The sequence below is a fragment of the Thermoascus crustaceus genome, assembly GCF_041956765.1.
Source record: "Thermoascus crustaceus strain CBS 181.67 unplaced genomic scaffold VTN00scaffold_3, whole genome shotgun sequence".
Taxonomy (NCBI): Eukaryota; Fungi; Ascomycota; class Eurotiomycetes; order Eurotiales; family Thermoascaceae; genus Thermoascus; species Thermoascus crustaceus.
Genome location: NW_027192529.1, coordinates 684767 through 706250, shown reverse-complemented (window position 1 = coordinate 706250; position 21484 = coordinate 684767). Strand labels below are relative to the sequence as shown.

Sequence of the window (21484 nt, the reverse complement as noted above, 5' to 3'; positions counted from 1 at the left end):
CATACAGCTTTCATCATAGCCGAGATGGAAACCTAAAGCTAGTTAGCAACTATCTAATAAATACTTTAGGTAGGTCATCAACACCCTTTCCATCTTCCTCATAGGCTGGATGGGCTTTACAGCTTTCTTCACCACGTGAGCGGCCTCGTAAGATTCCTGGACAGGTTCATAGAAAGCTAAAACTAGTTAGTATCTTTATAAAATAATTCCAAGTACTCACTAATGGCGGTGGATTCATCCTTCTGGGAAGGACGTCCCCGGCGATCGTTGATGACGAGACCATCGTGAGTGGCTTGGATATGCTTCTTCAAGTCATTGGTATTACTGGACTAGTTCTGTAAAACTCGTTAGTAACTATTCATCAAATAGTCCTGGGGTTTGAAAATACGTTATTGAGACAGCAGGGAACCCAACAGAAGACCTTGATTAAAAGAAGTAGAAAAATCGGACAGGGCCAAAGAAAGGGTTAAATTCCTCGGTCGTATCTAGCTTCGCGCGGTCCTGCTCTTCCACCAAGTCCTGGGAGCAAGAGCTCTTTATGCTTGAGCTTCGAATGTTTTCACATTTCCTGAAAACATGGGGGCGCCATTATGCACCCCCATTTCCCTGTTTTAGAGACTGGATCTTTCCCACATGCATGCTGATCTTATCATTGTCCTAGACTCAAACCATTTTCAGGATCTATAAACTCGTTTAGAGGAAAATGCGGTTGATCTTCCCCTGTGAGAATAAAATAAATAGCAGGAGGAAAAAGAACAGTGGCAGCGGTAGTAGCAGTATGGATAGAGAGCATCCTCCGGAATTTCATCTATCCGCCAAAATATACGTAAATCCAAATGGTGGTGACACCAGACAGGAACTTATCACTGTATCGGTATATGTCGACATTCACCAGCAGCAACATATGAAAACGAAGCATCAGGAGGTAGAAGATATCTAGACATACAAGAAATGTTTCTAGATAGATAAAGTAGGATGTACTGCACTGGATAGAATAAATTGTTCGTAGTTGTTTAGTTGTCTCAGGATGTAGTTATGGAGAATATCTGGATTGAATTATTAACTCAATCATTGTAATTAATTATTTGGCTGGAGGGTCCCAATCCTCCTCTAAGGCGCAATTCACCCTTGAGATTCATTTCGGCCAATTTATATCACCATCTGGTAAGCTACTGGTAAAGAAAATGGATTCAGAAAGCTGAAACGACGATTTTACAATGTCCTCTTGGATGGGAAATAGTCACAATTTCAACGCAGCGTCGGAAAGGGCCCTTAGCCTCGAGAATTGGAGGGCCTCTCTGGAGGTCTGTCATCAAGTCAGTGCCCTGATAGATTCGTGAGTATCTTTTCTTGAAGATGTACATAAACGAGGATGTACCCTTTTGGTGGTGAATGGAATCTGCGATGGTGAGAGGAACTTTGGCACCCCACACCGTTTCACATCTGGTGTGATAAATGAACTGTCCAAATTGAATTTCAGGCAATTTGACTGCGTATATAAGACGTCCAATTAGTCTTAGACCTGAACGGGATATATATACGATCGACTGCTTGATGCATAACGTCGAGATAAATGCGGAGAATACTACCTATCCACCTAGGTGTCTGTTTGTAGGAAGAAGGAGCATGTTGTAAAAGCAACGAAGATTGTCTAGATAAAAAAGGTAGGAAGATCGAGAGTCAATGAATTTTGGGAGTGGTCGATAAAACGGGAAAAGGGCGGAGGTTGTGATAGTTCCTCCAGAAAGCAAGCGTGTAAAGTGAATTTCACACTCGACCATTTGGAACTATCAATAGATGTCCTATTTGCCATCTGTTGGCTATATAGATTCCTTCTAAACATTTTACCATGCAGAGAATCGCAACCAGGAACTGTACTGGAGTATTTATTGCATTAAAGACTCATCGCTAATCTGATTCCGTTCTAGGCAGCTCATTTGATAACTCCTGTTCAAATAAACGGCATATTCAAGTTCAGCAAGTTGCATTCAACAGGATATGGGTTAATTACCTTAAGAGTCTTTGCAGGCATCATATTCACTATTCCTTGCTGGTATTGAAGTTCTAGCCTATGCAGTGAATGGGATAAATGAGATACCTTAACCCTGCCTAGGAGGACTTGGAGCGTTTATATAGTATCCATATAGCTGTTCATCAAAAGGCATACATAGCTCAGGCTCAGACGCTACCGATAATGTAGTGGATAGAACGGACACGAAATTCTGCGTATATGCCCTCTTTTTGGAGTTCATGGTCCTTACCTAATAACAACGTCCAACACAGCGGATATCTTCTTCTCGAGGACGACATGTATGCCCTCTTTCAGTGCCTCTTCTAGATCGGCTACTCTCTCCACTTTCCTAGTCCACAGGTTCCCATTAGCAGCAGCCTTCGCAATTTCACCGTAATTCGGTCCGTCCTCTTCAAGGGAGATGCCCAGGTCCGTGTCCGAGACCCCTTTCGCGAGCCCCTGAGGGTGCACGTCAGCGAGACATTGGCGAGTCGCACGCCATCCACCATTGTTCAAGATGACTGTCAGGAAAGGACAGCCATAACGGTAGCTGGCCCAGTAGACAGCAGTAGGAGAGGAGAAGATAAAACTCCCGTCTCCTGTTATCATGCAAACAAAAGGATCAACGGCTGTCCCGGATTCGCCTTCAGATCTGCGGCGGACATTGGGACGATCTGAGATGTCGTACAGTCTCGTAGCGAGTTTGACACCGATCGCAGCGCCTCCGGCCCAGCCTAGGCCGCTGCCGCCTTTCGTAATATGGGATCCAGGGCGTGTAAGCCGAAGTTGCTCGGCCACAAATACTTGGTTCGTTACGGAGTCCGTGACGAAGATTGTGTCCGGTGGAACAACGGCGCGGATCTTACTGCATAGGTAGTCCACGCTGCAAGGTAAGTCTGGTGTATCCTGTAGCTTGGCTGCCCTGGCATCGACGGCTTGTCTGCCTTCAGCATGAGATCTCTTGAGGTTTTCCCACCGCTCGTCCAGGGTGTTTTTCAGTAGGGGTAACTTCTCCGATTTGGATATAAATTGATGAATCTGGCGCAGAGCGGAGCCTGTATCTGCGTGGTAAGTTGCATAGGCACCGATGTCAAACAGGTTCATCCGTTCCTTCCTGGGATCGAGATCAATGTGGAAAATCTTGGCTGATGAAGAAGGTTTGACCTTGGTCGGAATCCAGGGGACATCAGAGTCAAGGACTAAAATAACATCTGTTGTTTGTACAGCCTTTGTGGCGCTAGTCCCACGGGTCACACATGCAGGATGATCTCCCGGGAAGCAAACCTCGCGCAGCTCAGAGTCAAACACCTTAAGGCCCTTGACTAGGTCGGCCAGAGAAACGAGATTGGAGACAGCTTGATGGTTGCGTCCGAGATATCCGGTAATCACAAGAGGTGCTGTGGCCTCTAGCAAGGCATTTCCAATCAGTTCCACAGCCTCTTCTGGCAGCGCCCCTAGCTTGCATGAGGGGAGCGGTGTTGGTCGAGGTTCAAAGGTGTCGATTGGCTCAGCAAGGATCTCACGAGTCGCTGTCAAATACACGGGTCCAGGAGACCCAGTTGTCGCCATAAGCAGCGCACGGTGGACAACCGTCTGCACATGCTTTGCGGACTTGATCTCTGCGCTGTAGCGACTGTAGGGAGAAATAATAGCGGCCTGATTAGGAATATCTTGATACCACTGCACATGCTCAGATCGGGATCCAAGTGCCTCTCCGTGCAGGGTGGAGGGCGCCACACCTGCAAAAATCAGGATGGGAGCGCGTCCACTGGAGGCATTGTGCAGCCCCTGACCCAATGCCGCGGTCCCAACGTCAACATGGGCGATCACACAAGCCGGCTTATGAGTCAGCCTAGCATAACCATCTGCAGCAGAAATTGCAGCAAACTGAAGTCATTCGTGTTAGCTCAAGGGACGTTGCTATGGGAAAGGATGGAAGCACCTCATGTTGAAACAGGATCATACGTGGAAATTGCTTTCCTAGTAAATTCTGCCTGCGCACATACGCCTCGATGATGCTAGGGTGATCTGAGCCTAGGACAGTGAACAGATAATCAACCCCTCCCTGTTGTTGCATCAATGTTACTTTTGAAGCGACGGACAAGGAACAGGGTCGACAGAATCCCACAGCATCTCATACCTCTGCTAGGGCTTCAAGAAAAGCATCTGCCACCATATATGGGCCGCTAGTGACAATCTTGTCATTATTCGCGGACATAATGCGATAGTTCGCAACCGTGTGTTTTGCCCGAGGTACTTGAGAAGGTTGACCAGAGAATCAACAAAGGCAGGACACGCAACAAATAACCAAAGTAAATGAGCAGTACCTAAAACAGTTGGAGGGGGCTATTGCCTTCCATATCAGCATTTCTAGGTTGTTCTAAATCTGAGGTAGCTACTACCAGCTAGTTAGATAGTACGTAGTACACATACCTCAAATCAAAACTGTTTTCCCGCGCGAATTTGTCTAACAGGTTGGGAATTCCTTCCTAGACCCAGTTCCTAACGTGCCACGCGTCTAGTGGTATGGTGTTGATCGGCTGCTCATGGACCTCCAACGTCCGACGGGCGATATGCAAGGGCGGCTCCCACGTTAGGCCACTCCTGGATCCTCGTCCAGCGTCGAGTCCTGGTGTGGTTGAAATCGTTTGAGAGACGATACCAAGTATCTATCAATATGGGTTAGCGAATAACCTCCACACGTCTAGGCCAAGGGAACGAAGAATGTTGCACGAGTTTTCGCAACTGCGGGGATAAAATGAAGCGAGCACTGCGGGATGGGGATGTCCGAGTTGGTGGCAGGGATGCAACTGGTTCCCTTCGGGATCTCGTGCAACCCTGCGCAGGACTCGGTAATACCGGGTCTGGACCAGTGGACGCCTTTTTCTGGCACTCTTGATAAGTCATTACTTGGTGGTGAGACTCCATGCTTAGACTGACCCACAAAGCTTAAGCAGATCATTGTTGTTTTCGCGAACTTGCAGTTTTAGTCTGACTTGGAGCCCATCCCAGTGCTGTACGCATACAGCACTTCCTACAGATGTGCCCTGTTCACGCAACATATGCGAGTAGCATTATTAACAGAAAGGCTTCTGGAGAATTTCATTTCTTTCGACAACACTAATTAGTACAACATACCTAATGGGCTAGACACCTGAGGCAAGCACAAAGTGCACGGCAACAGGACTTGAGACATTCGTGGCACTGCCATTACTTCTGGAATGTGACAAAAAGCATGTGTGGAGGATACTTGAAATTCTCAGAATTCGCCGTATTCTTTGCCCAAGCGAATAGAAGACAGAATACTCGCAATCTGAAACTAGGTACCTACCTACCTAGGCACTTTAGAGGTACTAATTTTTCAGAGGAATCTCAAGCATTTCTAAATCTGCACCGTACACGACAGGAGTATATGCATACTTACAGAATGGCATTGCTCATGTCTACATAAGAAACTCTTTTACAGATGTATTGTGCGGGCAGTACATTGCGAGACAAAGTTCATCCCTGAACTGTGTTTGTCACCTGCACCCGACCGTATATCTGTACTAAGATGCGCCATGGCGGAAAATCCAGCAATAACCCGCCCGGCTGATAAGGGTGTGACAAGCGGTTTAAGGGTTTAAGCCCCTGCAAAGAGACCTTTCCAGAGTCTACATATTGGAGCCAGTGTCGTCATATTATTATTATTATTAATCAAGTTTAACGTCCATATAGAGCCTTCCGGCTATGATAGACCCTGATTCCTGGGCTGCAATTCTCATTCTGAACTACCACTTCAGGATGAGAATTGTTGCCCCTATCTAGTCCCTGGGGCTAGAACCCCATCTATAATCATTCTTGACCTTTTCCTCGCCCTAGCCTGCCTATCTACATAGGGCTTTTGAGCTTTATAGGCTCTCCTTGTTTTCAAGCCAGTACAGTGTCGTCATAGGCAGTGTACTGAGGGTGAATCAGTACTGACGTGCTCAGATAATTTTCCTTCAAGGATAAATTTATAATAAGGGGAACTAATCGAGGGCAAATGTGTTTGCATCTTACTAACCCTATACCCAGCAAGTTCCTGTACACCTAGGTACCGGGTAACTAAGAAATCCTATATTCCGAAGTGACCTTGAAATAGAATATTTTTAACTCTAGCATGACCATTTCAGTTGCCAATAAAAGCGATTTAAGAGATTGCATTTCTGCAGGTGCAGTCAAAATTCTATGTTGGTTGGGTTATAAATTGAAACCAGATAGTTCCTGATCTAACGGAAGCTATTTGGCAGGATAAGCGTTTGTGGCTTGTGGTGTAGATCTATTCAGATCGGGGTTAGAGTGACGCAAGTGGGGTTTGATGTGCATTTATCACTAATTCTGGTGAACAAATAATGGCTATTCTTAAGGCATGGGTATGGCGGGGAAGTACTGATCCTCATGTAACATGTAGATGACGCGCGATTTCTGGATTTGATTCGGTATGTATATGTCTTAGTCAGGTCACGAGATGATCGTCTGAGCTACTGGGTAATTGGTCGAAGTGTTTCTGCTTCCACAGCGACTGATGGAATATAACATAAAACCTTTTTTTGTGGATATTAATCTGTTAACATGAAATTGGTGAACTAGCAATAAAACGCACCTGCAGCTTATGGAATATATGTACATGTATGCGCATCCAGGTCACAGACCAATCCATTTGGGATCAACGCTTTCCTTGACAGAGATTGCTTCGCGAGAAAACAATAATACATTATAGTATATATAAATGATGTCAAAAAAGATACATCTCATCTTCCATAGAGAGAGGCGGCACAGAGATGCTGGTGAGGAACGTAATGTATATCATGCTTCAGATGGTTGACTTGACCTCCTGCTCATTCGGGATACTGACAAAGTCGCTCCGCACGTTGATATCCGTTTTCATCATAATCCGGTTGTGCGCGATTGGTTCTTGGCTGCCCGTACTGTGGTCATCATTCTCGATGCTAATCCACCGGCCCTCTTCGCGATTGGCATCAGACCAGAGTCCAACACCCCTGGACGGTGAACGGCGGCCACACTTGGTAGAATTTATCTTTCCTAGCCCGTATGCCCCTCTGCTGCGTATTGTATGGGAGCCTTGTGAGCCATGGGAACCTCTGTCCTTCAGCGAAGAGAACAGACGTGGGAATACGTGCTTGATTGGCTGCTTGAGGAAAGGCAGACAAGCGCAGACAATGCCACAACTGGCTTCGATAGAGCTCCACAACAGGGCTTCGAACGAGCCCCAAGTAGGATCCTTGGTTGTCGTGCTAACCCGCATCGCGCGCATACGGACAATGCTCGTGACGCAGACGAAGAGACCAAGACTGAACATGATCATGATCCCGATCTTGCGCATAATATCCAGCTGGAGCTTCGCCAGCAAGGGCATCGGCATCAGGCAGATGAAGACGTCTGTGAGTGTGTTGTATCCGGCCCAGCACCAGCGGAAGATGGTGTTGTTGACGCAGGTTTTGTTGGGTATGTTTTTGTACCAGTAAGCCTGGACCGGTACGCACTGGAAGACCGTAGCCACGATGAAGCCAAAGGTTCCTGATATTATGACCGCGATTGTGAGGAAGCATAGTGTGCGAAACTTGGGGTTCGGGAAGATTCGGAGGTAAAAGCACAGGAAGGAGACCTTATTCAGGCAGAGGACGACCTTATAGAATAGTTGTACGAGCCAGAAAAACTGTGTGCAGTATGCGTCTCTAAGTCAATCTGAATTCATGCATACTTTGGAAGAGCAATTAATAACACTAACCTTCAATGCGGTGACAAGATTGCCACCAGTCTTGGCAACGTCCACCCCTCGTCGGCCAAAAGCATAGTGAACCGCTGATTACGACCGGTTAGAAGCAGCGCGAAGTTGCAGAGAGGCAGAGTCCCAGGCATACCCATATCACCAAGCACAGTATTCACAATATGCGTGAGCTAAATATCTCTATTAGCGAGGAATATTATATTCATAGGTGCTAGACGCGGGCAATTAACATGTAGCTCACCATTGACGCCCCAATTACTATATCATCGGCCGCAAGGTGTCTCCTCATCATCCATTCCCATATTAGCCTGTAGGCTACCAGGGCGCAGGCGATAAAAACCAGTATACTAGTGACGATGAAGAATATCGGTCCCTTGTTAGGAACAGCGTCATCTCTGCGGAAAAGCCCGTCCATGGCCACTCTCACTGAGTCTGCCTGGAAAGAGCAATCTATAGCACTTCAAAAGTCGAAATTTAGTTATCGTAGTGAGAGCCGACCAGCCGCACTAAAGCATACAATATGAAATATTGAAGTAATCGGAGCTTGGCAGCATGCGAGCCGGATTCGATAGGGTTTTGTAGCGCAATGAAAGCCAAAAATTTTTCCATGTTACATACTCCGGTAGCCAACTACAGGAGAGCTTACATACTTTTACAAGTGCTACAATTTGTGGAAACAGCGCACAATCCTGTGTATATGGTGCTTGGTCGATGGTGCAAAGTATGATCATGGAAGCGAGCCGTCACTACGGTATTTGTGCTATAGGAGGATAAGGAAAGAAAAAGCTTGAAGTGAGTCTGAATAATCCATCTCGTTCTTCCATGGTTTCATGTTGTCTAGGTACCAGGAAGTTCACAAAGGACACAGCGTTTAGTAGCATGCAATCGGAGCCCCCTATCACTAGACAGATCAGTTCCGAGGTTACCTAAATCCATGGTTGTAGAGACATATCTCCATATCCATGCTGTGTCGCCGAGTTTCCCGCCAACATTTTAAAAGCGACCTTTCCTCATTTGTATTTATCACAGGCACTGGAAGTGGATGCTGTGATACATAAGCACGTCCTGTAGTGGTCTAGCCCTTCTCTGAACTTGAGTAGGAAGAAGAAGTGTTCAATGAACAAGCTTCGGGAAAAATCACCTCTGTTCGAAGGAATATCAGCGACGACGAGCGATTAAATTTGGAGAGCACGCTGTCATCCCGAAAAAGAAGAAAAGATGAAGAAAGAGGCCCAACATGACTGGCATTGACGGGCGTCTCAACACGACTCAGATAACCTACAGCGTAAGTTATAAGTCATGAAGGTTTCCTTACCCCTAGGCAACAGCCGGTGATAATTTAACATAGAAATTTACTTGCGATAAATCTGAATTCGATAAGGTTCTCCCGTTGAGGTTACTACTTCCTGCTACCTACCAAATCTACGACCACAAGTAAGAATGGATGCATAAGAGCAACATGTTCTTTTCTTGATTTGTTTCCCCCACCCGCCCAGCGACTTGCATCTATTTTCTCGTCTCTAAGCCGGGCAGACCCTGCTACATGTAAACTCTACAGTATTATTCAGCATGAAACAGAGTACTTACCACTGTTCGATGGATAGATGACTCTCCCCACCCAAATGCGATAAGCTAATACCAAGCCTGAGAAACGGAGTAGATTGGAGAGGTTCCAACGTAAAGGCATTCTTTCATCAGCTACCTAGCTATGTTCGGTTCATGTCGATCATTGGATAGTGTCGCTGTGGCTAGCAGCGAGGTTAGCTATCTTGAGGGCTGGATGCAAGCAAGTCCCAGCCAGGTCTCCTTCCCGCCCCTAGGGCTAGTTGCTTGCCATGATTCCAGCAGCACTTCTAGGCCTAAGCTTAAAGGCCACTAGATGAACCGACTGTTCCTATACGCATACATTACTAGAGACGATCTACGCAGTTGGAGGCTGCTATTTGTTGGCGTCGTGGCTAAAAAGTTTAGCATGGAACGCCTAATTGACAACTAACAGTCCTAACGGCACCGGTGAAGTCTGTACATATCAATATCCATTCAGTATCAAATAAACAGAGACAGCGTACCACCAGCTACTCAGGGTTGATCAGGAGGCCATGTCACGCTAATCATGCCGCGTGGGCTATGTTACTCAGTACTACCCACTTAGCAACGCAGTACTTCCATGAAATAAATTACGTGTTACACACCCAAATACTTACTCCCTGCCAAGCTCATCAACACAAGTTTACAGGGTTGATACTTAACATGATTGGACGCTGCAGTATGAGTTGTCATCGAACCAGGGGGGCGAGAATTCTCATTACTGCCTACATCGGCCCCCATGCAGTCTACGAATTGCACTCCATACACGGTACTAGTTATGTACCTGCTACACCTTTGAACAAGAAAAGGCACATCATTACTCGAAATTGAGCGAATTTATTGTACAGAGCGTAGTAACGTATACTTATATAATCTACTGACATGGCATTGTGACGATGATGATAATGGTGGTGGTGGTGAGATTGCAAAATGCTGTGACTGTCAAACACTGCTGTCGGAGACTATTGACGGGATGTCATAGGCTTTTTGGTTTTCTGTAGTTGTGCCGACAATCTCCTCGAGGCTAATATCTGTCTTAGCAATAGCAGATAAGTACCTAGGTACTTAGCTAGGACTGCTTGACTGCTAGGTTGCTTTATCTATGGGAGGAGGCAAAAGAGCCCGACGATCGATGTAACGGGAGCTTTGAATGTGTTTCCTGAATATAAATATTCTATCCATAGAGTCAAAATTTGTAAGCTAAAAATAGGAAAGTCACACCAATTGTATTCTTCCAACGAGTAATCGGAGAAAAGGAAAATCGAAATGTATCACATCTGGAACCTAAAATTAGGATGCGCGTCCCCCAGATCCTGCATATGCTCCAACTCCTCGCGCGTATAGGTCTTGCCGCTGGCACTAGTCTGCATCTTATCCCGCCGACGGTTCTCATTCCGTAAGTAAAAGTAGTAGACGGTGACTGCTATTCCACCTACAATGCCAAATGCGAGACCGACACCGAAACCGACGGGATAATGAGGTGCCTGGTCGGTGATGAACACGTTTCCCGACACAAAGGCTCCGCAGTTTCCGAACCCTGTGAGCAGGCCCATTGCGACGCTGCGCTTGACGCCTTTCCCTAGGTTGACGCAGAGCCAGACCACAATTGTGGACATCATGATAAAGGACCCCGAGGTGACGAAGAACATACCCATGTACCGGACCCCAGGGGCGGAGACCTGCGCAAGTTCAATGCTCCAGCCGATCACAATCAACACCGCGCCAAATAGAGTGAACGAATACCGGTGTTGAAGGTAATCGCTCATCCAGGCACAGGCGAGGGTAAAAACTAAGGCTGTTGCGTATACAGGAATGGTATGCACCTGGGCTGACGTGGCTGTCCAACCAAGATCTCTCAAGATGGTGGGTTGAAAGGCGACAAGCGAGCTAGCTGTTTCTTCGGCGGCCATGTATGCGATTACACTGAAAGATTATCAGTGGATTAACGCTATCTCTGATATTCAAATATTCTCACCAGTTCCAGATCTTCCAGTCCGCTATCATTGGCAGGACTCGACGAAATGAAATGTTATCATTGCGAACACTACCACCATCTTCTTCAATCCGAGCCATGAGAAGCTTCTTCTCCTCTTCGCTCAGGAAGTTGGCGTTCTCCGGGAATGGTACAATAATCCAGAAGCTCACAGAGCTCACGACCACTGTTATGATCGCTTCCATAATGAAGATCCTGTAACGACTTAGGATGAGCTGGTACTAATCTTATCTTGCGGGAACTCACCATCGCCAGGGTTCATATCCACCGACGCCACCCATCTTCGCTAAGAGGCTTGCGAGCAACTATCAGAGTGTCAGGATCGTCTTCAGCCTCCCATATAGAAATCACCTACTCCGTTGAATGCACTCGCCGCTGTATTGGCAGTGAAAAAGATTGCATATCTTCGGAGAAACTCGTTCCTCTTGTAATAGCAACCGATCAGATATGCACAGCCTTTCCAGATCTAGATGTCAACATTATATATCGTCTAGCCCTAGGTAGAACTTTTGCGTACCGGGAACAAAGCCTGCCTCAAACATTCCCATAAGGAAACGGCACGCGATCAATCCAGAAACGGTTCTCGTGAGACCTTGACCTAGTGTACAAAGGCCTTTGCAACAGTGGCGCAGGTTAGCCAACCTTTGTTCATCTTCCAAGATATTTCTTCTCTTACCCCACGCAAACATGTAGACTGCAAGCATCCTGGGACCAAACTTCTTAGAGATAAGATTGGCCGGCACACCAAATACGACATAGGCCACTGTGAAAATAGTGACTGCGATGTTATACTGGTTCTTCTTCATATGCAGAGACTCTGGCATCCCCGCAATCTTTGCATTCCTTGTGAAATGTTAGACCATATATATATACCTGCCAGGTTGCAAGAGGTTTCTATCTTACCCAATACTTGAACGGTCCATGAATGATACAGCAAAAAGGAACCAGAGAGCAGGAATGACCCTTAAATCCAGTTTCCAGAGAAGCTTCTTCTCTAGTGACCGGTCAATAGAAAGCCCAGATATGCCCAATTCTGAGGCGTCAGCGTTTGGAGACTCCAGCACACGGGGTTCAATGCCCGAGGGTTTCTGCGCTGTGGTCGACATGATTGGCTGTTATGCAAATAAAGATGGAAGTGTAGAAAACATTAAATAAACAGCTGAAGGATAAAATAGTAATAGAAAGTAGAACACTTAAATGCTAGATAATTAGTAAAGCCTCTTGGCAGGCTCAACTAGTGCTGAGCCTGCCCAGTCTCTTTTGAATATCTTTGTGCCCAAGGACTTTCCCAGATTGGCCAGCATCCTGAAGCATGATGTTGTCAGAAACCTTACAGGTGTTCAGGCGTAGTCTAAAGCTGTCGACACCCGTGAGTGGCAATCTGCCAATAACGGTAGAAGTGGACCATGCTCCCTTTGGGTATTCGATATCAGAAGCAGCCATATTGGGCGCATTAAGACAGTACTCATACTACCTCGCAGTATGATGTACTTGAGCTGAGACACTCCTCACTGCCCCTTTGTCAGGGCTGGAGTTCTGACCCTTCATCAACTAGCCAATGCCGAAACAAAAGCTGCCGGCAGAGCTAGTAGTGGATGACTTGAGAGATGGCAGAGGAGTCTGAGAGGACAAGGCGACCGTTTCAAGCTGTGAAGCGGAGTCCGTTACTTGATGGACATAGCTCGCGCTAGCAGGATTAGCTCGATTGTTCAAAATTGAAATTCCTGGTCTGTCTACTCCGTCTACCCGCCACCCGGGGTCGTGGTACAGGCAGCTTACGATGCGCTAACGTACCGATGTAACTTCATGTTGTACGCCTTAATTAGGCTAGATGTCAAAGGATACCGATGCTACAGTTATCAAGGGTGTCTGAAAAACGCACAGATAGGGCCATGCAAGTATGCAGATCAGGCCTCCTGGCATACTCGCCGCTGAAAAGTGCAGGACCGCAGTTTCTCATCCGAACTAGGATGTTGTAGGCAGACTGCCGCTGCTATGCAAAGAGAGACATACATATGCACTTCGGTTAGGTACTTCATAGATAAATAGGTTCTTCAATCATTTCACCAGCAAAACTTTCATATCGTTAATGAGTCTCGCCAGTACCTAGGCTTTCCGTCCGATCGTGTTTCCCCGAGGCAACACGGCTTGGCAACGAGTGCAGAATATCGCATGACGAGCTATCTTCCAAATTTTACCAAAATACCTTTACAGCATTATTTAATCGGGTGACATATCGTCGTACTTGTTTCAAAATACTTCTCAATGGTGTTACAATTGACAACTTCACTCAGGGTATTCTCCCGAAGACATCGGGCGACCTTGAATTTTGCTTCCAGGTTTCTGCCACCGTGAACTAACGGAGAATTCATCGATTCTACTGTCGACAACTAGCAATTTTTAAGGATCTACGTTTTTCTGAAGTGACAGATCCGATAATGGTGGGTTCTTTTTATCTTATCAAATGCAGGACGATAGATAGTCTGTTTCTCCATAGGAAATATGGCATTCTGCTTCTTTCTTCCACAGAACGGCTTCCAAGATCTCAATTATTCCTGCGTTCAGATGTCTAAACGCTGCGGCTTTTCTCAATTCAAGAGGACTTGATTTAAAACTTATGATATTGCATATCAGCAGAAGCCCCTCACTGTCAGCGCCAAATTTTGTCGACTATTTTCAGACTGACAAATCTGATACCCGCAGCACAAGGAAGCTTTTGCCACTGGAGAGGCCCTTGACAGTCCATATACCTTCTTATACGTTAATGAACAGACGTCCTAGGAAACAAAAGACGTTCATCACATGTTGGTTTACCTGGCAGGCTGATGTGCTGAAAGGCTGAATATTATCAACTTATCGAGAAGTTCCAGCGTATTTGCTCAGAAACCCCGCTTCTCGCACTCATGACGAAGAAAAGTTGAGGGTCTAAGAATCTGCCAAATCTCGTTGTTCTTGAAATCTGCTTACTACTAAAATGAGAAAGAGAGTGAAATGCGTGACGACACTCACTTTTCGGTAGGTAACAGGTCTATCCGCATTGGGAAGATTCCAATCCCGAGCCTACCAAGCCTCTTCCTTCTGATGCTACCAAGTTTCAGCCTTTGATCTTTATCAAAAAGGGCTTTGTATTATTGCTTGTTCTGTTAGACATTCCTTCTTTCTCGTCTTGGAACATTGTTCCCGAATGAGAGCTTTCCATATGCAGTCTAATAATTTTCTTTGAAGAGTTTAATGGTCTAGGTATATTATTCAATATTGCTATGACCTTATTCTATCTTGAAGAGGACGGACAAAAAAATATGAGCCTATGTTCTTTATTGCGTAGAATATTGATAGGTCATGTTGTCTTTTCCCCCTTTCTGTCTCTTACCCATCCATGTTGGTCCCAATCAAAATGTTCAACCCCAATCAGAATTGCTACCCAAAACCAAACAGCCAGACTATAGGTGGAGCCAGGTAACACGTGTCTGCTTAAGTCTAAACAGGGAATGATTTGAAGTGAAAGAGATACCCACTCTCTCTTTCTTCCATGTGTCTTCATATAAAGAGGTCACTATTTTTTCCTCATTAGCAGACATCACTCCTACAACACAATTTCTATCTCTTCATAATACGACACCTCCTAATAGCTGAAAAGCCTACTGCCTAACCACCATGTCGAGTTATCGAGATTTCAAGAGGTGCGTACCATGGTCAACACAACAACGCCTAAATGAGAAAGGAAATAAATGGAAAGCGAGCTGAATCCATGCTCACCTATCTGCATGCATATAGCTTGGTTCTTTCCCCCCATTTTGCGTTTCTCGTGGGAACTAAGCGTACCCGTGTCACTATCCAAAGACGCCTAGCAAGCAATCTCTCTAAACCACTCGACATTTTGATGAACAACGAAGACATGATGGAGTCTAAAACCGGAGAGGCTGTTCTGGAAGATGTGGAGCTCGATACGTTTGTCGCATTTTGCGAATTTGCGTACAAGGGGTCTTATACCACTCCTGTGATGGTGAAGGAGGAAGAGGAGATCAGAGAAGCAGAACGTGCTAAGGAAGCGCCACAGAATGGTTACGCTTACGATTATGAACCCCTTCCAGAGTGTACTCCTCTCTGCAAGGCTTCATCGTGGGGTGAACCCGAATCGAAATGCATCATACTTTCAGACCTCTGGGAATTATTCCGGACCTTGACCTTGCCGCCGGTGTATACAGCTCCAACGTCATTCGAAAGACCGCCTGCCTTGACATTCCACGCAAAGGTCTACGTCTTCGCTACCAGATACCTCATCGATCCCCTACGGAAGCTCAGCATGAGGTATTTACATCGCGAGTTATGCCGGTTCCCCGTGACGGTGAAGAACAGCCAGGAAATCTTTGATCTGGTGGAGTACACATACACTTACACCACAAGGGATGAGGCCTGGGGACTGCAGCTACGCGAGCTGGTCTCTCACTATTTGGCATGCAAGGTTCACATCTTTGTCAACGATTCTCGATGGATGCTACTGCTAGATAATTATGGAGAGGCTGGATCGGATTTAGTGCGGAAGCTGGTAGGATGAACGGAACCAGTGATTCCGTGTCTTCTCAGTCGACTTGAACAAAGGAATTAGATAATGAATTGGCTTTGGAATCAGATAATAATTTTTAATTCTGAAAGGACTGCTATTCCTTAAATAGATCTACACGTTCTAAGCAGCTACATGGAAGAAGAACAGAGAGACTGCTTGGAAGAGCCGAATAAGAGACATGGCATAACCCACTATCTTTGGCAACGAGACTGTAACAGATACTTGCAGACGGAATATGCTCTTGATTGTGTATTGCACCGCAAGATACAAGTCCAAAATGTGACGCTTAAAGCGGCTCTTTCTTCTCGACTAGGATCAAAGTCCTGGCTAGGACCTTCTGAACCTGACATTCTACAATTTACAACCAGGGAGAATCATAATTTGCCAGTGATATATCTCGAAAAGACTACAAGCAGAATCAAGGAGCCACAGGAGCAGAATGAACTGAAGGGAGTGCAGGAGATATGGATGTCGCGAGGCAACGGCAGGAGCTAGCCAAGCCCATTAAATGCTTAGCAAATCTTGGAGCTTTTTTCCCCACGTTTTCCTTCTCTCCACTCCACCTGCATCAGGTACACCGGTGCTCGAGCTTTGGCTATCTGCAGGTAGCTTGCTATTAGTCCGTCTCAATCTACTACATACGCTTGCTTCCAATAACACGGGCGGACCATCATTCAGAATACTCAGTACAGTTACAGGGTGCATAGTACTAGATACAGTACATTAGCCCTCTACGAATCTCGTACGAGGGTCACTTTGGTCATTCTTCTCCATTCAATCCATCACGCGACTTTCTGAACTTCCTGTCCGTTATATCACGGGCGATGATTTATCAAACATTACATCATTTGCTAATCTGATCCTCAGACTATCCAGCATGGGCGAAATCGGTGAATACTGGCGCGACGACGTGAGAAGGGCAAGAGTGAGCAAAATGACAGTGAGGAGAAGCATGCGAGACGCGAGACGCACCAGAGCCAGAGCCAGAGCCCTCCATGTCGATGCTGGGACTGGATGATCCTCAGCGGCAACTGCCACTACGCAAAGAACCGGTCGTCGACTCAACCTCACCATCGGCAATATTGGTTTATCTAAGACTCACATCATCGGCATCGGCACCGTCGAGCTGGTCATGAAGCCTCCGAGAGCCCTGGGGATGAGAGCGCAAATATCCTGGTCTTGGACAATGTGCTCCATATATCTAATGCCATGTGCAATGGCTTCAGCCCTCATCTCACTCGTTGCGCCCAGAGCTGGACTAAGGAAGGCATACAGGGTTTCGACAATGACCGGCCTATCTGGTTCGCTACCAAATTTGCCGGGTTGAATAGGCTCGTTTTGTCCGGCAATCCGCAAGGGGAATCTGAGCTCGCGCAGAAACACAGAGTTATATTCTTAATAAGCGTCTTTCTTACTCCCGGTGAATTGGAATATATATCATCGGACGTACGGGTCGGCCCGGCCGACTAGGCTAGTGCTCACGGCTAGGGCGCGCCTGCTCAACTGCCGTAACCTCACCTCAGCAAAGCTTCTCCCACGCAACAACCTAATTGAATCATTTAATAGACCCCATATTGACATGCATAATCCCAGTTATAGAGTTTATTGTTCCTTTTTTTTCTGTCGCTATCGTTGGAGCCATTGAAAGAATGACTGTCCAGTAGAGGATCATTTGGAGAAAGCTTTGAGAGTATTTTCCCAAGGTGACAAGAACGAGATGCTGTTAGTTGTCGATTCTCTGGATATACAGAAAATATTAGTGGCTGCAATCAGCGCCATCAACCGTTAAGGGAGGAAGCTTCTGAAATCTAGAATCAGTTGTGATGATTTGAGAATGGAACGTATCAAAGAGATCCTGTGATATAGACGGGTTATGTGGGATCATCACATTTTCTTAAGCGGATAGGAGCGTAACAAGAGTTATGACTTTATTAGATTGTGACATGAGAAAAATAGATATTTTATGTTTTCGAAAATCCCCATTTCCGTGAAGTGAACGATGAAGTATCCCAGAGAAGTCCTTTAGAAGCAAATGAACAGGCCTGAAAAGGGAAAGACGCATAGAATGTAGATATTATTAAGCAAATATTATAAGCATTAACGTTCGAAAGAGCTTCCAGCCGTCAATCGTGTCAAACCATGTCCAAGAAGTTAAGAGGTGATCATGACGTCGTAATCACATCGGATGCCCATAATTAATAGATGTCGACTGTTCCAAGGCAAGAAAATGATCGTGGTCACCGAACATGTGCATGCATCAGCCCAGATGAGAAAAGAGGAAGTCCTTCAGGACAGGAGATCCCGAAAACTCTGGATTCAACAGGACACAGCTAATAATAAAGATATGTTAGATATTTGTGGAGATGTCTCGACTGGCAATTCCGGATAGAAATGACTGACTTGAAGAAGTATTCCAGACCGACCCTTCTGGACTCTAGGAATGATGGACGGAACTTAACTACGGTATATCAGCCAATGTACGCCATATGAAGGTCTGCTGCAACATACACAGTACGCTCTTAGGCGGAAGAGGCGGCAACGCATTCTTAGCATGCGGAAATGCAGCCAGAAGTTTCTGGCGTAGGTCATCGAATTCGGAATATCTAAGGCGGACATTAGCATAAGTACGTGCATGCATATCCTACAGTCCATACCTCAACCGAATTATCATTGGACCGCCCTAAAACCCCATGTTAGCGACGGACCGTCATTCGATATGCATGTAATTGCGCACATCAAGGGTCTCAATCTTGCAGTTCCACACAACGTATGCCCCCACCCCCGACTTTCCCTGAACTACGACATAGTCCTCAATCTCGACACTTTTGGCCCAGAGTCCACGGCTGGTCGCAGAGTCCGGGTCCTCTGTGTGGTCCTCCAGCGTGATAGCAGGTAAGCCGTCCACCGATGTCTGAGACGCACGGGACAGAGCCCGAGTATGGCGCCAGTAGGGGGGAACTACACCGGATATGGCGCGATTCCTTGACGGGCCGTCGTGAGACGGCGGGGAGGACGGGGGAGGGGCCGTGCCATTATTGTCGTTGACATCGACCCCGCTGGAGATGGCCGCAGCGTCGGTTGAGGGTGCCGCAGTGGAAGGCGAGGATGCGGGGGAGAGCTGCTGCATACGAGGTGGCGGAACGGCCTCCTCATTCGCTGACTCCATCCATCAGAAGCAGCTGCAGTCGAGGCCGGAGGAAGCAGATAAGGACACTTGGTCAGCTGTCGGATCGACCGTATATGCAACGCGAAACAGGTGCGAACAGTGTCCAGAAATAGCAGATGTAACGATGATTGATAGAGGCCGCTATGGAAGCTTCGGGATAAGCGAGTCAGATCGTGTCACAGGAACTTTGTCCGCTTGGCAGAGAGCAGCGGAAACGTGCTGTCAGTGGCGGGAAGAGTAGCACGCAGTCGAAGCCCTTGGAAGTTTGCGACGCAGCCGAACCTAAGACAGACCAAACTGAAAGAAGAAGAAGGGTGCAAGGAGCGTTGCAGCAGAAGAGGAATGGAAGCGCCTGGAATGACACGACGCCCCGACCTCGAGACACGAGACAACGCCAGAGAAGACGCGATGAGCTGGTCTGACGGAGTGGTGAGGCCGGTCACGGGACGCCAAGCTTTTCATGCCTGAGGCTATAAAGAGGGAGGCCTACCTCGGCCTGCGTTAGGGCTCCGCAGGACAAGCCCTAAGTCTGGAGAAGGGGGAACCGCTGTTCTTCCAATCTAACCGCTTCCGCTTGGTCGGATCTGCAGCTCGCATTCTCCGGCTGGACAGGGATGAACACTGCTAGACAAACTGCAGTAAGGTAGCAGTGGACTAGAGCGAAGCCAAGTAGCCGCTAGCCGGCCAACTCCTATCAACATCGTCGAAAGGGGCCTTGTTATCACGTTTTTGAGACATCCGGACCACGCCCAGCCCATGGCGCTTTGCAGGGTGTCCCAGGCGCCCTTCCACTAGAGCTTGTTCACGTTAACACTGGCAGAGTACACATGATTCCCGATGGACAAAAGATCCATGGTGAGTCGGACAAATGCAGTTGTATGGAGTCTTCTTCGAGGACTCCGTACGACAAAGGAGTCAATCTCCGGAGTCAGCATCTCAGCAACTCAATTCAGCAATGGCCAAGTGACATGAGACAATAAATCCCTCTCTCACGGCGCGTCTAACGGCGCCTTCGTCCGCCTTCGTCCTAGCTGCTCACCGTGGTTATCAACAGATTCCCCACATTGACAGCTCCTTTCTCTTTTCTCCGGGACTACGAACCTTTCGCAAGGGTCTAGTCAGCTTTAGCTCCTCTGCCTATTCACTAACGGCTCCTGGACAGGAATGCAACTCCCCCGGCTCTAGCCATGTTACGCCGTAGCATGGTCCGCTAAAGACCTCACCGAGTCCCTCGGGCCTCCAGTTCCCTTCCCCATCTTCCGTGCTCCTCAGAAGCCTCTTCTCCTGAGGTCCGTGTTGTCTCTTTATCTTTGCTCTCCACGCCAGTCGCTACTGTTGTTTCCTGCGAATTCAAGCAGAGCTTCCAAGGACATCCGGAACCTCGTGAGGGGCTCGTTGAACAACGCACGGAAGATCGAGCAGAGTAGGTGAGTACGAAACCAACCTCCTGCATTCCAGAGGCACTCCCCGTCCAGGGCACCGTCTGCAGAAACCAAGCTCACCTTCAGCTAACCTTTCTGCCATCTGACAGAACTGCAAAGAAGTTTGGGTTTTCGGATTCAGATTATCCTCAACAGTCAAAAAGTGAAAAACGGCATCATGTTGGCCCGTACCCTCCTCCTTGCCCTTGCCTCGGCTGTCAGCCTCGTCACCGCCCAATCCATCGACCCGGACAGTGTTCCTCTGTCGACAAGAGGTTTGTCTCCAATATTCGCACGTCTGTACGCTGTATCTGACCTTTATTTTCCAGACCAATGGTGCGAGTCCCAGAAGTCGTCTTGCCCTCTGCTCTGTATGCAGATCCCTGGAGCGTCTGAGACCCCAGAGCACAACGATTGTAACTCGGTAAGCCCGATCCTGTGTTCGTCATTTCGATGGGAGCTTTTTTCTGACAAATTTGCATATAGAAAACCCTATCCTACAGCTGTGTCTGCAGCAACGGCCAGTCTCCCAACGCCTCTGAATACTCCCAGACCATCCCGTATTTCGTCTGCACGGAGCGCAACAACCAGTGTGTCGACAACTGTAACGGCGTCTCCTCGTGCCAGTCCGCATGCCGTCAGGACAACCCCTGCGGAGCGCAGGACCCCAAGCGCTACAACATCACCACCACTGCGGTTCCGAGTGCCACTCCCAGTGCTAGCTCGACCTCTGGAGGTGACGTGATCTACAATGGCTTCGGATCCGACGCGACTGCCACGCCGGATAAGGGAATCGGTGCCCGTAGCCTTGTCCTGGAGATCGGACAGGTCTATGGAGCCTTTGCACTTGTCGCGGGATTCACCGCTGGGTTTGCGGTTCTCCTGTAAGGGAGCTACTGTGTAACCATTTCCCACGGTACGCTGGAAATCCAGCGACTCGAATGAGTTGAATAATTACCACTGTAAACATTC

At 47.3% G+C, this 21484-nt stretch overlaps 7 protein-coding genes across 7 annotated transcripts; 2 read left to right on the top strand and 5 right to left on the bottom strand.

Moving 5' to 3' along the window:
• Nucleotides 1-2257: 2257 nt before the first annotated feature.
• On the bottom strand, nucleotides 2258-4229 carry VTN00DRAFT_5438 (uncharacterized protein; the record flags this gene model as incomplete). Its single annotated transcript, XM_069431969.1, has 3 exons — nucleotides 2258-3898; nucleotides 3954-4076; nucleotides 4152-4229. The coding sequence occupies 3 exons, from the start codon at nucleotides 4227-4229 to the stop codon at nucleotides 2258-2260; spliced, it is 1842 nt and encodes a 613-aa protein (XP_069287875.1).
• Nucleotides 4230-4338: 109 nt separating this feature from the next.
• On the bottom strand, nucleotides 4339-4973 carry VTN00DRAFT_5437 (uncharacterized protein; the record flags this gene model as incomplete). The annotated part of the gene is made up of 4 exons (XM_069431968.1): nucleotides 4339-4357; nucleotides 4445-4496; nucleotides 4564-4680; nucleotides 4952-4973. The coding sequence occupies 4 exons, from the start codon at nucleotides 4971-4973 to the stop codon at nucleotides 4339-4341; spliced, it is 210 nt and encodes a 69-aa protein (XP_069287874.1).
• A 1872-nt stretch (nucleotides 4974-6845) lies between these two features.
• VTN00DRAFT_5436 (uncharacterized protein) lies at nucleotides 6846-8390 on the bottom strand (the record flags this gene model as incomplete). The annotated part of the gene is made up of 5 exons (XM_069431967.1): nucleotides 6846-7709; nucleotides 7782-7855; nucleotides 7915-7951; nucleotides 8023-8239; nucleotides 8299-8390. 5 exons carry the CDS (start codon nucleotides 8388-8390, stop codon nucleotides 6846-6848), a joined length of 1284 nt encoding a protein of 427 aa, XP_069287873.1.
• A 2249-nt stretch (nucleotides 8391-10639) lies between these two features.
• VTN00DRAFT_5435 (uncharacterized protein) lies at nucleotides 10640-12467 on the bottom strand (the record flags this gene model as incomplete). The annotated part of the gene is made up of 7 exons (XM_069431966.1): nucleotides 10640-11291; nucleotides 11344-11556; nucleotides 11608-11666; nucleotides 11717-11817; nucleotides 11879-11974; nucleotides 12038-12204; nucleotides 12265-12467. The coding sequence occupies 7 exons, from the start codon at nucleotides 12465-12467 to the stop codon at nucleotides 10640-10642; spliced, it is 1491 nt and encodes a 496-aa protein (XP_069287872.1).
• A 2774-nt stretch (nucleotides 12468-15241) lies between these two features.
• Nucleotides 15242-17020, top strand: VTN00DRAFT_5434 (uncharacterized protein; the record flags this gene model as incomplete). Its single annotated transcript, XM_069431965.1, has 4 exons — nucleotides 15242-15907; nucleotides 16639-16730; nucleotides 16793-16835; nucleotides 16901-17020. 4 exons carry the CDS (start codon nucleotides 15242-15244, stop codon nucleotides 17018-17020), a joined length of 921 nt encoding a protein of 306 aa, XP_069287871.1.
• A 1162-nt stretch (nucleotides 17021-18182) lies between these two features.
• VTN00DRAFT_5433 (uncharacterized protein) lies at nucleotides 18183-19052 on the bottom strand (the record flags this gene model as incomplete). Its single annotated transcript, XM_069431964.1, has 5 exons — nucleotides 18183-18255; nucleotides 18326-18383; nucleotides 18434-18528; nucleotides 18580-18605; nucleotides 18660-19052. The coding sequence occupies 5 exons, from the start codon at nucleotides 19050-19052 to the stop codon at nucleotides 18183-18185; spliced, it is 645 nt and encodes a 214-aa protein (XP_069287870.1).
• A 1638-nt stretch (nucleotides 19053-20690) lies between these two features.
• On the top strand, nucleotides 20691-21400 carry VTN00DRAFT_5432 (uncharacterized protein; the record flags this gene model as incomplete). The annotated part of the gene is made up of 3 exons (XM_069431963.1): nucleotides 20691-20787; nucleotides 20842-20936; nucleotides 20999-21400. 3 exons carry the CDS (start codon nucleotides 20691-20693, stop codon nucleotides 21398-21400), a joined length of 594 nt encoding a protein of 197 aa, XP_069287869.1.
• Nucleotides 21401-21484: the final 84 nt, after the last annotated feature.